Source organism: Falco peregrinus, chromosome 5 (genome assembly GCF_023634155.1).
Source record: "Falco peregrinus isolate bFalPer1 chromosome 5, bFalPer1.pri, whole genome shotgun sequence".
Lineage (NCBI taxonomy): Eukaryota > Metazoa > Chordata > Aves > Falconiformes > Falconidae > Falco > Falco peregrinus.
In genome coordinates, this window is record NC_073725.1 from 11,697,372 (window position 1) to 11,713,184 (window position 15,813).

The following is a 15,813-nucleotide window of genomic DNA, read 5'->3' on the forward strand; positions in this document are numbered from 1 at the left end:
TCAGTTTGGCCGCAAATCAGCGATGGTTTAGATCCTTATACTGACAGTAATGTATAGCAAGGATGTCTCGGTTGTCACTGTCTAAGTTGATACTGTTTTGTTTAGACACAGAATACTTTATAAGTGAAAAATCATAGCAGAAATTTATTTTTAAAAAACAAATATATATTTATATTAACAAATTATATGAAACAGTTCATATCATAGTAACATGTAGCTCAGGACAGTGTACACATGAGTAATAATTTTTATATGAATTAATTTATTCCAAACATGTAAGACCTATTTATCTCAAACAACCAATAACCATGCAGCAGGCCAATTAACTTACATGCAAGAAATAATTTTTATGATACTACTAATACATCGGTAAAACACTGTGGCAGTGTGCTCCCCCCCCCCCAGACTTGTTCTTTATTTCCATAACATGCTGAAGTGAATACCACCAGTGGCAGTCCTAACCGATGCAGATGCATCTGAGTCTGATCGTCACGGCTGTATCCAACTCAAAGTGGATTTGGGGGAGACAGATAACAACATGCTAGCCAAGGTCTAATTTGAACAATGCATCCACCTAACAGTGCTAGTCAAGGTCTGACTCAAGCCAAGTTTGAAAGAAGCTAATTTCTGTAGTCGGTATGCAAATATGACGAGTCAATTATCTTACTCCATAAATAGCGGACAGCCCAGAGCCCATTGAACTCTCCTGCACGGCGGTAGGCTGCATGCCAGGATGTCCCCTTGAGTAGAGACACCTCTCAAGGTTGCTACTCAAGACTGAGAGATTCCTTGCCGCAACAGATTCTTGGTAAGTGATTAACAGCATGATAAACTTTGAAATCTTAGCTAAGTGGTATAAAGGATTGATTGTGCACATAGAATCCTTTAGATACAAACCATTGTCCAAGTTTGAGAATAAGTCTGGACCTAGCCATGCCTGAAGTCCCCTCTGAGGAGTTTAGAACTCAAGGGGGTCCTTTCTGAACCTCATGACTCAATGGGAGGGTCTCTGACAGTTTTGCCTAACCCTGTCCTCTGTCCTCAAATGTGCCTTACCATCGAATCTTGTTAAACCACTGTCACATTCACTATCAAACTCTGTTAAATTGCTGTTTTATACCAACGAACACATTGCTGCTCTTCTCTTAGGAGTGGTGCGTCACTCCACCCACAAAAAACACAGAACTGAGATTGTCTTAGATGATCTTATTTTACAAGCTTGACAAGGTAAGGAATTTACTCCCACCTAGATGAAATCTGAAAAGCAGAAGTCATTTAGTTAAGTAGCTAATTGGTTATAATTAGCAATTTTATAAAGCACTTACTTTATGTGCTCCACTTGCTGTAACCCATTCTCTTTGATCTTTAATACCAGCAAGCTTTTGGAAAATGTCTATGGAACAAAGGAAGTCACACAAATTGAAGCTTTATCACTTAATATTTTTCATTTTACTATAATAAAGCAAAACACTGGATAAGTTCTTTCAGCCATGACTAGCTCATTTCAATACTCTGATTTCAAGTGCATAGAGGTATTAATTTCTTAAAGAAATATTACTTATGTACAAAACCAAGATGTACTTTTCCACAGCAATTTCAGTATTTACCTGTGTGATAATGCCTGCAAGGAATCTAGCAATATCTTACTTATTGACCATCTGAAGTATTTTAAACATTTCAAGCCCCACATAAAAAAATTTAAGTGCCCTTATAATTTATGTTATTAGCTCTAACACTTACATGTCATGTTGACCAACTTGTCCACATTATAGTGCTCTTCTCCATAATCAAGATAGCCGTTTGCTACTGTTTCCATATGCTACAAGTTGGGGGGGGGGGGGGGGGGGGGGGGAATAAAGGACACCGTTAAAAAAAAGTTTTTAATTCATAAACCTAGAGTGTTATGCACAGAAACAGCCTGCAGGTGGCGCGTCTGCTTCACGAAAAAGGTAAGCCTGCAACATCCCGCATACATCTGCTATAAAACTTGTCAGGGAACAGAACTTGGAAGTGTAAGAATTCAAAAAGTAAGTGTAAAATTCCACAAGAAGATGATCAGCTGAAGACTATCAAATACAACGACCCTACTTCCAGGGCCAAAACTCCCTTCTTTGCAAGCTGCTAGAGACTGATAAGACTTTCCTGGGAAATGACCACAAAACATGTTTTCTACTGTCAAACTTTTCCCTCCGTATCCATCCGCTATAGGCCACCATTTGGAAGAGCCAGATGGATCTTCAGTCCACACAGCTGACAGGCTCAGAGTCTACAAAACCTACACAACTCCAGGGGGGATTTTGGCTTAGGGTTTTGTTTGGGGTTTTTTTGGACATAGCCAACTGCTGGGAAATGCTGGTTAACCTTTTTAAATAAACCTGCTAACCTCCTGGTCAAACATATTTTTCCAGGAAATGAGAATTATCACAAGGATGTAATGTTTCTTAGTACACACGAATCATTATATGATTCTTGGCATTACTTATATATATGTTTTAACATATGGTGGCATTTTGAAATTTCCAGAACACTGTTCAGGGAAACTATAGCAGTTTCAAGCAGATGATACAGGAAGTCCAGAACTACAGGAGCAATGCATAATTTAGAAAGAAAAGTCACATGAGGAGGATACTACTATGCAAAGTAATACTGGTAATAACAATTTTATTAGCGTTTTCTACTAAAACACCCTAAAACACTTTAAAATGAGAACTGGTTTTTATCTGAAACTGCCCCAAAAAATGAAAAATATGTTTTTAATGATGTATAAAATGATCTAATGGAGGACTTTAGACTTGTGATTTGGCAAGAAGATTTGGATGCACAATTAATCTTGGAATTACCACCACCTCCGAATTTCTGAGGGATTTTTGAAAACCTCAGCTATAACTTTTTTCAAACTGCATCTCAGAGTGCTGGAAACGCATTTAACACTTATTTTATGTTGCTTCAAAGGACACAAAATATTAAGTTCCCCAGAAGTTCAGAAATCATAAAAATTGCATCTCATGACTTTTAAAACTCTCTATGCTAGCAACACACGCGTAGTAAAAATGATTATCAATTATACAAATTGGATTCCTGCCACTGAGGACTTCACTTGCAGATGTTGCCAGCATCTCAGCAGCCCATTGCACTTTGCAAGCTCCACAAAAAAGTTGGCTAACATGAGACACGAAAACACCAAGCAGTTCCTGTGGGAACTATATCGATTAGAAACTAATAATCTTTAACTCCTGCAACTTTAGGGACATTTCAAACGGGTGACTGTCTGACCAAAGCGCTCATAGCACACTATTGGTTTTTTGAAATACAGGTGGTCCATAAATATTAACAAATTATGACTGCATTCTAGAAAGGTACGTTTGTTATAAAAAAAATGGGTTTTTTTCTAGAAAGAAAACTTGCAACAATTTCAAAGATATTCAAGATATGTCATATCTCACTGATAACTTGGCACTGATAAACAAGTATTAAAAACCCAGGACTAAAGCAGCATTAACACAGAGCAATAACACAGCAGTCAGTTATCAATAATGTTTTATAATGCAAAAGTACTGTAGTCCCCACATATAAACCTGTTCAACATTTTATCACTATTGCTTTCACCTTTAAAAAGTCAAGGTGACTTTACTCATCTTCCTCCAAAGTCTACAGTTACTTTTGACTGAACCAATTGTGCTGACTTTTCTCCCACTTCAGAAAGCATTTGTTAAGCTTCCTAAAACTCCTGAGTTAATGCCACTAGATTATAAGGACAGTTGCTTTGCACACTAGTGAAAAAAAACCACACCAACTGCTTATGTGGAAACAGGAACAGTCTCGCTTCTTTCCATAAACCAATAATATATGTATAGTGCTTTTTACAGTGTATTTCATTCTAATCATAATTAACTGACATACAACATAATGGACAAAGCTACTGTGAGGAACTCTACCTGAGCTAGGTTTTCAACCCCACCCAAGCTGTGGAGCATTTCCTAAAAGAAAATTTAAAAAAAATGAGTCAAAATACAGAAAACATTAGAATGAGAGAACACTAGAATATAAACGCTTGGTTTGTCATGCATGTTGAGAAACCTTAACTCCAGCGGTTGAAGTCAATGGATTCTGGAGATGCTTAGCACCTTCAGAGTTCAGAATTACTTATAATAAGTAAACCAACAAAAACACAGAAGTGAAATATTAGAGGTTTTAAAACTGGAAAAATGGTATAAACTTTGGTACACAGAAAAGAAATACACAAAACCAAGTATCTTACCAGATGCCTGAGGCTTAGTGCTATGAATAACAACTATACAAGCAGAATAAAATTAAAAGCTAGCTGTTTCTAGTTCAGAGCATTGGGCTGCTAGGAGGAATAGGCAGCTTTCAGTTTTCTTCACTTATTACATTATGGGGATTTTACATATCTATAGGGTAAAGTCAAGTACGGAGTCTAAGGCTCAAAGCAAAGCCATCTGTTACAGAGCTTTAAAAGTTCTTCATTAAGATTAGCAGCAGATGCTACATAGGAAATAGCAGAAAAAGAGCAAGTTGTGCAGTAACAGTGCAAAGTCACTCTTGGAATCTGGTTCTTTGCAAATCACATCTTCACATACAGAAATATAGGTCCATACATACATATATTAAGTATGCATCCATAAGAACGCTCATTTTTATACACATGCACTAATATATCTCATAAGCATGATGCTTATATGCATTCTTTCATCCAAGCAATAAACAGTATTTTGACATACTGACCTGATAGCATGGATCCCTTATTAATAATCTCAGGCAGATTAACACTCTGAGAAAATGGATGGAAGAAGCTTGATTAACCCACTCCCTGTAAAAGAAATATGCAAATCATAAATCAAATACAGAAAAAAAAAAGTGTTAAAACACTTGGATTCAGTAATCAATCGACTAGAGGATTAGTGACCTACAACAGCTGTACAGCATACTATACTATAGAACTTCTAACACCATTTATATTCAAACACAGTAACAGTTTTAAATTAATTTATTTAATTATATGAATATTGCCAGTCATCACTTAGTATGACCAAATTGATCCAGGAAAATACATGCTATCTCTAAGCATAAACTGATCATGCTTTGATATAAACTTATTTTAAATGTTTCGATCAAGGCCCAAAGGGGCAAAATCACTCAGAAACCACATATCAAACTTCAGGGCACAAAATACACTTACATAAAAATACGGGTGCTACAGAAGTAAAAATAACTAAACCTAAAAGAAATTTTTGAATTACCATACTCTATTTTGGCTTTTAAAAACTGTAATACTGTTAGTCCTTGGAATAATTTGTTATTTAGTTTAAATGTTGTTGATATTGGATTATACTTCCAAACAGAACTGCCTCTTAGGTATTTCTCCCCACAATTCCCCAGCACAAGGCTTGGTAGAAAACACAACTCAGATTTGCACAAAGCATTCAGGGACAGTAATCCAGCATAAAATACCAGTAATGGAATCACTATTTCCTTTGTCTGTTGAAGGTGTATATACACACACCCATTTTCCTATTTAAATTAAATCTAAAATTGGACATTTTTATTGTGGTTTTGTTGTTATTTAACTGAGAGGACAGAATCTGCAATATCTGGGCAAGTTTCCAAGGAATGGAAGTAGTCCATGGGACGTGGCAGTTCTCTTCCCTTTTTATCATTTGCAGTTGGGAAAGACGCCAGTAGCTAAAAGTGTTTTGATAAAAATAAGTGTTTTACAAATAGATACTAACAAAATCTCAGCCCTTCTGTGCCAATATTCTGCCCAAAGTAATACTGTTTTTCATTATGATTCCATAATTGGCCACTTCAGAGTGGCACAACACTTTCATGGAAAGAAAACAGCAACCATATACCTGTATGCAAAATCTGTAGGTCAGATTTTACGGTAGTCTGAAGATCATTACCACAGTAGTTCAACAATGTTATTCTTTCAAAAAGCTTTGATTCTTGACAGAAGTTAGTTTCTTTAATGGAGCAATGTATTTGTAACATTTCCAAGCTGGAACAGTAATTCTCTGAGGCTGGTTAACATCTGAGAGCCTATTCTACTTTAGTTACATTTACAATACACATTACTAGATACCCTAGTGTATATCTAGCATATGCCAGCAGGATTTTTACTGCCTGCCTGGCTATACTCCTTATCCAAACTACTTAAGCTAAGCTGACCACAGCTTTCTTGTCAACGGAACTACATCCAGTCAGGACTTCTGCTGACACAGTGACACCAGTAAATGAGTGTGATTTTCTTCTTGCATCCCAATCAACATAGTTATGCCAGCAGAAGTTTGTAATGCAAATATAGGTGACAGTTTCTAAGCCCCTGACACAATGGCCGTAGTTCCAAAGAGAGGACATCATCGCAGTCATAGTGAAATATTTACAAAGGGCAACTAAATCACATTTGTAACTGTATTTACCTTATGGGATTTACGTACCTACTAAAATATGCTTTTTTCATTAACCTTACCTGGGTGCTATAATTTTTCATAGAAGAGGATAGTTTTGCTATATTGTCATCAACAATGACAACAAGTACCAAAGAAAACAAAACCCACAATATAATCTAGGTACACCACAATGTATGAATAGAACTTGGGAAGACACAATGTTAACTATTCTTAGATTTTTGGCAAATGAAGCTGAGCCACTGACATCCCACTGGTGGGTACTGAAAAGATAAAAGTTCATCTGCAAAAAAGAGGTACCAGATTTAGAAATCGCTTAAATGATCTGTCTTGAATTCACTGTTATTTAATCCAAGATGAGATCCCTAGTTCCCTAATTAGTTCTGAAAAAGGGTCTAAGCAAACCCTTAAAAATGTGAATTTTTTTAAGTTCTTCTGTAAATTCTAGCAGTTACACATTAATACCTTTAAATGATCTGGAATTCTTTCTTTAAGCTTCTGTACCACTTAAGATTTTTATAGAAAACGTACTTGGGCTTTAAAAAGGAAAAATACAACACGCTGCAGTGATATATAGTAAAAGAAATTCTGAAAAAGTGTTATTTTTTTCAGAAAATATTTCTCTGACTCCCCTGTTTTTTTAAGGTCTTGGACTTCTCCCTTGCTCAAATAAGAAAGGGTTTTCCCTTTCTAATCCTGTTATACACATAAATACAAATACATATGAACAGTAGCATAAATTCCTCTGAATGTTATGAAAGTCACTGACATTTCTATACAAAAGTGACAGTCCATAAAACACAAATAAAATCAGTAAAATAAAAATGAGATTAGAAAAGTGAACCATAGATTACAGATACGGACAAATGATCAAGGACACATAGCAGCTATTAGAATTTTGGTCATCCAGTTTTCATCACATACCCAGTCTTTCCTTCTTCCATCCCACTAACCTGAGCATTCAGTCTTCAAAGCCAATACAGAAGTGATTGTTTGAAATTGAGATTATGCAGAGATGTGAAACTACTGGTTTCCACACAGAGGTCTATTGTTGAAATAATATGAAATACTATCCATGCATCCTAGTTCTTCGCTTAAGGCAAGAAAGAGTGACCCTCCTTCTTGGATATGAATATGTTCAACATACTGACCTGCAGGTAAGTCTCTTCTTAACTAAAGCTGTAAAGATCTCTTGAAACAGCTTATGTTTGGGATGTTTGCTAAAATTTCTCTCATTCTTGTAGGTCACACTAATGAGGGGGGAAGAAGAAAAATGTTGAATTGCTGATTATCTTGCCACAAGATAATTTTGCCAAACTTAAATTGCCAAAACTTAACATTAGCAAGAAAAATTAAGAAATGTCATATTAGCAATTACTATGGAATAACACAATTCAGATTTCCAGACATTTATCAGTATGGAAGAACAATCTGTCTCATATATAATTTGAGACTACTATAATGGTCTAATATAAGCTTTCCAAATAAAGAAAACATTACTTTATTTAAATTTACTATATTAATTCTCAAGAATGCACTCCGCAGAGTGGGAGCCTGCATGTGAAACTTACAAAAGCAGGAACATTCACAGATTTAGAAAGTTAATAATATATAATTCATATCTCAGATAGTGCATTAACACAAAAGCACACGTAACAGATATAAGCACAAACATAAATGCCTTCAACACCTCAGCATGTTTTAGATATATAAAGACGTTCAGAGATACAACACAGTGTCATCATACTAGCTTCTTTCTTTTTTTACCTAAAGTTTTCAAGCTCAGCAGCTTCTACTGATTCTTGCCATTGACCATGAGCATTTTGTTCACTGCTTTTGACATTTTGCCAAGCTCTTGTCACACTGGTTTGACCACTTCCAAAATGTATAGCTGGAAGCTGCATAGGAAGGGGATAGTATTAATAAGGCAAGCACTGCATTTTACGTTATCAAGCAAGAGTACCTTTTCTCAAGTTCTGACTTGAACTTTGGACCTATAACTTGCCATTATAAAATACACACACCCCACATAAAACAAAACTGATGCAAAGCACAGCTGGAAGACAAGTACATGGAGATGTATAAAATGTGAAGAACAGCACCTTTTTAAAATTTGTGATAGTAAAGCTCAATAGAATCTGCAACACTCATTATCTATGCTCCTTACCTCTCCTACTTCTAAAATTAGAGACTTCATATTCTTTTTAGGTTGTAGAACTCAGATGTTTCATCTTTCTGCTCAGAAGCAATTCCATGCCTCTATCCCAGAAGGGAGTGCATAACTCCTACCTCACATGCATGAATCCCTAAGTCATTCTGTCATACCTTTTTACAGAACAGAAAGGGAGAAAATCTTCTGGCATTCCAAAGACTCACACCCATCATCATGTGTTGGTTTTCTTTGCTTTAAATGGCAAATACAAGATTCACTAAGTGAGTTGAGGTGAAGATTTTACCGTGTCCTGTAACTTTAATTTAATGCATTGATATGTATGCCTTGAAAGTTTTTAGCTGAACTGTTATTCTCCAAACACAAATTGTTATGGTTAAAACACTGATCATCTTTTATATTCTTTACCACTCTTCATCATGTTGTAACTAATACATCTCTAAGCCTACCTTCTCGTGACATTGTGGAAGGGCATGAAAGAAAAACAAATCTGTTAGGCTACTTGACTATATGCAACAATAGCTGGATGCTCAAGATATAAAACAAACAAATTTTTTTCCTGTTAAAATAAAAATTACAGCAGAGTAGTATGGAAAGTTGGTCTGTTTCATTCTTTCACCCTTTCTAAATGGGATTTGTCCCACAAGGGTGGCAGATTGCCAGGAGAAAAAAATAAAAAGATATCCACTACACAAGATTTTGCTAACATTTAATCATAATAGAACACAATATCCTAAGCATCTGCCACAAACCATACTCACTATTACTTACAATTATACAATTCTACAGTGTGTTAAATAACAGTTGTTGAAAAATACCTGTCGGTTCCTTGACTGAACATTTAAGAGAGACTGAAGTCTTTTAAGATCAGAATAATCCCTAGGATAAAACACAATAGCATAAATGTGTGTGTTAATAGTTACATAAAAGTACTTCTACAAGATTAAAAAAGGTCAACAAGAAACAATGCCACTGACAGAAAATAAAGTTTTCTAGTGTTGCCTAATGTCCCCATTTTGCATACAGAAGAATTTATAGCTTCCCCAGAATGCTTTAAATCAACAAAGGTGTAAATAAACTTTGTGACCAGAGTAACAGTTGTCATGTTTATATTGCATTTCAAATTAAAGCACTCCACTTTGGCAGTCAGTGCAAATTCCACATGGGTCCTGCTGAAGTTCAAAGAAAGATGTCAGATACTATACCTCATAGACATCCCATGAGGTTTTTTGTCTGTTGCTTTTTCTGTGCTCTTCAATTTTTTGTCCTGATCAGGCATTGCGTATCACTATTATCACATAGCTAAAAACTCATTTCCTTAAAAATAAAGTAGATAGAGTTAAATCATTGCAGCAAAAGCAACACATGTTTACTTACAGAACCAACTGATAGAACTGTTAGGAAAAAAAAGAGCAGCTTTACCATTTTCTCAACATGAACCCTTGGGCATTATATGAGGATATCCTTCAGAATTCCAGATATTAACAAGAAAGTAATTAACCTAACATACAGAAACCTTGATTTCCCAAGACATGAGTAGGTAACATTGGCACTTGCTATCACACATATTTTTTTTATTAGGATATTTCTTCTTCTTGCTTCTTATAACCATTATTTCTCACTGTGGATTGGCTATTTATGTTACAGCAGTGCAGAAGCTGACATCAAGATTGTATCCTACAATCTGTTGTCTAGACAACAGAGAATATAATAGTTTTATCATCTACATAAACAAGACAGATGAAGGGTTAGAAAAAGGATGTATCTGACAAATAAATGAGACGTATACATCATTCAGTCTATCAAAGAATCACAGTAATCTTCAGTAGTTTGGAATGTGGGTCTTCTGAATTTCCTTATATAAGGAATATATATATATATTATATATATATATATATATATATATATATTATATATATATATATATATATATAAGGCCGAATGCCTTATATCAATAGTGCCCAGCTTTTCAGGCAGTAGGACACACAGCTTATTTCCACAGATGAGCAGAGCTGTACGGCCCAGCCTCATCAGGGCCATTACCACGTATTAGATCCACTGCAGACAAATATCCAGCCTGTAGGTCTGACTTCCCACAAAAGCCCACAGCTTGTTGCTTGCATAGTATACAACATTTGTTCACTGAAAAATCTTACAAAGCCCTGGAAAGAGACAGAAATACATAGAAAAAGGATAGCCAAGAGAAATCTCTTGCTGCCACAAAAGCAATTACATTGATGCAGATCTTGCTGAGTGAAAAAAAGGATAGTCAGGAACAGGCTGGGGCTGAAGAATTATCCCCGAGAACTGCATACACCTGCAGCATATTGGTAGAGCACCTCTGCTTTAAAAAATGAGGATATAATACCACTGTCTGATCCTTTTTGCCCATTTTACTATTTACTAAATATGGACCATTAATAGGATTTTCCATATGAAATATGATAACCCCTTTTTTCTGTGCAGTGTAGAATTTCTCTGCTACTGATTTTTATTCCTCTTCCTTGTAAAGGAAAAGAAGAAAAACTGGCAGGAAACAAAAGCATTGTGAACTACCAGAAGCTGCTGCTTCCCAACTGAAAAGCAGTTGTTTTCCCAAATACGCATTCTCCAACCAGACACAGAACTACCCAAAATGCAGCTGTTAACAGGATGAACTCCTGCACTGTATTAACTCACTCTGGTACGCGGCCTGTAAGCCCAGTTCATCTATTCCTATTCTTTGGAACATGTCTCTATCTTACCACCAGTCCCGCCCCAGAGAGTGACTGATCTGGATCCCCAAAAAATTCCTCCTCTCTTCTCCATGCATCCACTCAACAGGGTTATTAAAAAACACCTCAGAACACTTCTGTTTACCTGTTATTACCAGGGAATTAATATAAACAGGATCTGTTCTACCAGTCAGCAGGCAAAATTCCCGAATTTAGAATAAACCAAATTAAGTTAGTTCAACTGAACTTTAACTTCAAAAGCAGTAAAAGTTAAGAGAAGCTATGTGCATTGCTAAACATCTTTAAGAATCCTCATGATCAAGAATTTCCATGTAGCTTTAGTGATATTTGTATTCATATCTTCTCCCCAGTATCCCAATCCATTTGGCAGATTACTGAGGTATGACACAACGCAATCACTACCTCACATTTGCACAGTAAGAAAAACTGTGAAACTTACAAATTATCAACCTGCTCACAAGTACGTGTTTACAAAGAACAGATATCAACTGCCTACAGAATCACCAAACAAACGACACACACAACAACTGGTCCATGAGCAAATACCATTAAATTTTAAAATTTTCAGCATCCCATTTAAAAAAAGTAATCCTTCAGTTAAACCTCTAAAACCATAAACAGGAGGGTTCCTAGTATGGCTAGGATTTCATCTGAAATTATTAGGTCTTTGGGATTATTTACAAAATCTTACAATTGTAGACCAACTTTGCTTTCTGGCTGCCAGTCCAATGCTTTTGCTGTTTGTGGTACCTTAGTAAAGATGAAACAGAGTAACAGGTGACTAACATTTTAACAGTTCATTACCATTACAGATCCAAATGTCCCTGTACAAAACTGAACCTGACAAACATCAACCCAAATTCCCTTCACAGCCGTCTGAGAATGGAGGGATGGAGGGATGTAGCTCACCCAAGGATGCAGCCCCAAAGAAATTCTTTACTGTGAGGGTGGTGGAGCACTGGAACAGGTTGCCCAGGGAAGCTGTGGATGCCCCATCCCTGGAAGTGTTCCAGGCCAGGCTGGATGGGGCTTTGAGCAACCTGGTCTGGTGGAAGGGGTCCCTGCCCATGGCAGGGGGGTTGGAACTGGGTGATCTTTAAGGTCTCTTCCAAAACACAAACCGGTTCTGTGACTCGCCCTGAGGTTACCTCCCGGTTCCCTAGAGGCCACTAAACCAGCACAAGTCAGCAAGCACTTCAACAGAAAGAGGCCAGCCCAGCCCACAAATTGACCCGTGCACAACCTCTTTGGTCTGTCAGCACAGCATCACCACAGACACACAGCTCACTGGATTGGGAAACCTGATACAGGTTACAAATAATCTCCCCTGCTTTAACCCTGATTACCTTATAGCTTGTCCCCAAGTACTTCTGCTGTACAAGGGCAGGGACAATATGCAGAAAGGTGCATTTATCCATGCAGCTTAAAGTGTTGTGCACTTCAGCTTTACTACACAGATAAACCGATTAATTAAGAGCCAGCTGCCAGTGAAAATGGCAAATCCTTCCCTTCCCAACCTAAGCCGCTCCCCTCCACTTCTCAGCTGATCTGACCCAAACCCGAGCCAGTTTAGAGAGTTAAAAAGGCAGAAAACAGTTTGTCTCCCTTCGTATATTTAGTTTTCAACCAGTTTAGCTCACTGTTACAGTGTCCTGATGATTATCTCTGCTGACAAGGCAGGGGGCCGGAATGCCCAGCTGTAAACAGAGGGAGAAGAGCAGAAAACCCTTTCATCAGTAGCCAGTCGTTAAATCAGGTAGGTGTGTTAGCACCACAGCCCAAGTGAGGGGTAGACAAAAGGAAAACACCCCCTGCTTTCCTTATATAGCCTGAGAGAAGCCTGACATGAAATATTTTCTTACCTATTCTCACAGTTATTTGACTTTCTTGAAATCACTGAGTAAGTTCCCGCCTCTGTGTTTCTTCTTTACTCATGCCAGCAGAAATTTCCATGGAGCCAGGCTATTAACTGTCCTCATAACTATCCCCCAGCTATTAAGCCAGCCATGAGTAATGTATAAGAAACAAACCAAACACCACTCACATTTCACTTAGGCTGTGCCAGGAGAAGATTGAGATCAGACAACTCTTTAAAAGAACAGAAACACATTCAAAGGAAAATATCTTTACAGCATAGAGGCTTATACAATTCCATTTAAGAAAAAGAAATAAGAGCAATAGTAACCAATTAATTTTAACTGGGGATAATTAAATTTAATTAGTTAATTACGTAGGAAGAGAGGTGCATTCTGATAGTGCTGTTGAGCAGAATAAGACAAGAAATGCTCCAAGAACCCTGTCAGAAATTAAGGAATTCACATGATGAGAAACGGAAGAAAAAGGAATTGCCACCCCAGACTTGATCTGTGGCCCAGGCTATGTCTCAGATAACACAAGCACACAAAACTTCAGGTGGAAACAAACTCCAAAATAAAAACACAAAGACATGTTGGAGAAGAAATCTACCTCCACAAACTACAGTGTATTGGTTAGAAATTCTCTTAAACAAAAGTATGTCTTACATTCTTTACAATCTTTATTAGCAATTACTACTGGACACGGGTCACTTGTAAGCCTGATTTACCCTTGAACTCCTTTCTTAATCCAGTGGCTGAGTTCCACTATCTAATTATACACAGAATGTTAACTGGCTTAAGGTGGATAAAAAAGCAGCAGATATGCTATATCTTGGCTTTAATAAGAATTCTGATGCTGGTGATAGATAGGAATGTATCTAATACCAGCATCACAATTCTCATTAAGCCAGGTATGGGGTCAGATGAAAATTCACTCCTTAAAAGAGAAATTATCAATATATTATTGTCAAAATAGATACGCATTTCAAATACAGTCAAAATGATGGCAAAGGAAGCATCAAAGATGATGAGAAGTTCCCAAAAGGTACTTTTCCTTCTCCAGTCTGATGAAACCAAAGGAACCCTGGACTCCTTCCCCTCTTGTTCTCAGAGAGCACGGCAGTCACAAGGATGGATGGGTCATCACCGGTAACAGCCCGTGTCTAAGAAATTGTACCGATGAATGCCTACAATGTTTGAAAAATATTTCTCACACATTTTATTGACTGAATCAATATGAAAATCTACATGCTTTCTATACAGAAAAAAATCCACATGCATGTATTTTTCTCAATTTTTACTTTGTTTAATAACTTCTTTAAAGGTTCTGTAAAGATAAACTGGGATCCAATATAAGGTTCCTGTTTTCCTAACAAATCAAAATACTCAGTCCACTGCTGGTTTGGGGTTGTTTTTTATTTGTTTGTTTTTACTCACTACTCCAGTTCTAGTGGAGCCATAAATGGCCAGGCCTATTCTCAGATTCCTGAATCCATGCAACACGAGTCGCTGGGCTATTTTCCAGATCCTAACTTTTATCTGTAAGAGTCTGCCTAAAAAAAAAAAAAAAATAAAAAAAAAAATTCTGAGGAGTAGTGAGCAGCTCTGTATCATCTCAAGAATAATACGTAGCTCCATGAAATTCACCCTCTCTGCCCTTGCTACCAGGCAGGCCTTTTTAGGGAATTGTAGTGCTGGACTTGGAACCTCTGGGAGCCGTGATTGCTTCATGCCTTCTGAATGCCTGGAGCTGGTATAGGTGCGGGGCTGGGGAAGATGTCATTAGGAGGCATGGGGGGTGATGGGGACAAAGTAACCCTTGTTTTAGCGTCATGGCTTCTGGTTTGTCAGGTGAGATCGTGGCCGAGGCGCCGTGGGGCTGGCAGGCAGCACGCCGCCCCAGCCGGGCTTCGCTTCATAAGCACACATACTCCTTGGAGCTTTCACATCATATTCATGACCACGCACAGACCTGCCTCAGCACTTGGTTATTTTTTTCAAGTTTTATACCAAGATGCACGTTTACATACATCCCTAAACAGTAAACGCTCTCTTTAGACTTTTTCAGCGTCAGCTTGGAGGGAAAGGTTTCAAAGTGCCTTAATTACACCACGGCTGGAGTACGCGATCCTCCAGTAACTCCGTGACAGAACCGTGACGCGACCAGAAGGCAGCAGCCTAATTCGGTTCCCTCCTTCGTCCCCTCCCCACGGCCGCCCTCGATCCCGCCGCAGCGGGTGAACCAGCCGCCGTGGGGGGCAGCGAGCCCTTCCCAGGGCTGGGCGCGGGGGAGCGCAGCGGGCTGGGCCGGGCTGGGCTGGCGGCGCTCCCGCCCCACCGCCCCCTCAGAGAGCTGCGCCCACCGGGCCCCACGCGTGCCGCCTACTCACGCCGCGGCGCGAGCTCTCCTCCGCTCCCGCGTCCGCCTCCGGCGATGCTCCGCTCCGCTCCGCCGGGAACGGAACCCCTTCCCCGCGGCCAATCGCGTCCCACCTTTTTCAAAGGAGCCGTGCTCGCCAGCCAATGGCAAGCCGCCGTGCTCCGCACTGCCTCAGCAGCCTAGCGACCGCCGCCGCCGGGGACCGTTGCCATGGGCACGGGGACGCCGGCGCCGAGCCCGCCCCCAC

General features: G+C 38.5%; 1 protein-coding gene across 7 annotated transcripts in view; it reads right to left on the reverse strand.

The window, feature by feature from the left end:
* The window catches only part of NEK10 (NIMA related kinase 10), a 116,107-nt gene extending 100,341 nt beyond the window's left edge, over positions 1-15,766 (reverse strand). For 6 of the 7 annotated variants that reach the window (XR_008747639.1, XM_055806949.1, XM_055806951.1 and 3 more), the window contains exons 1-9: positions 15,577-15,766; positions 9,801-9,912; positions 9,414-9,474; positions 8,193-8,323; positions 7,577-7,675; positions 4,744-4,828; positions 3,936-3,977; positions 1,741-1,819; positions 1,326-1,393 (exon numbers count right to left, since the gene is read on the reverse strand). Coding sequence is in view for 6 of the 7 variants with exons in the window: in XM_055806949.1 (XP_055662924.1) it covers positions 1,326-1,393; positions 1,741-1,819; positions 3,936-3,977; positions 4,744-4,828; positions 7,577-7,675; positions 8,193-8,323; positions 9,414-9,474; positions 9,801-9,874 (639 nt within the window). In the remaining variant the exon portion in view is untranslated. The remainder of the gene's footprint in view (positions 1-1,325; positions 1,394-1,740; positions 1,820-3,935; positions 3,978-4,743; positions 4,829-7,576; positions 7,676-8,192; positions 8,324-9,413; positions 9,475-9,800; positions 9,913-15,576) is intronic. The other variant, XM_055806948.1, reaches the window with a different exon arrangement.
* Between the last annotated feature and the right edge of the window lie 47 nt (positions 15,767-15,813).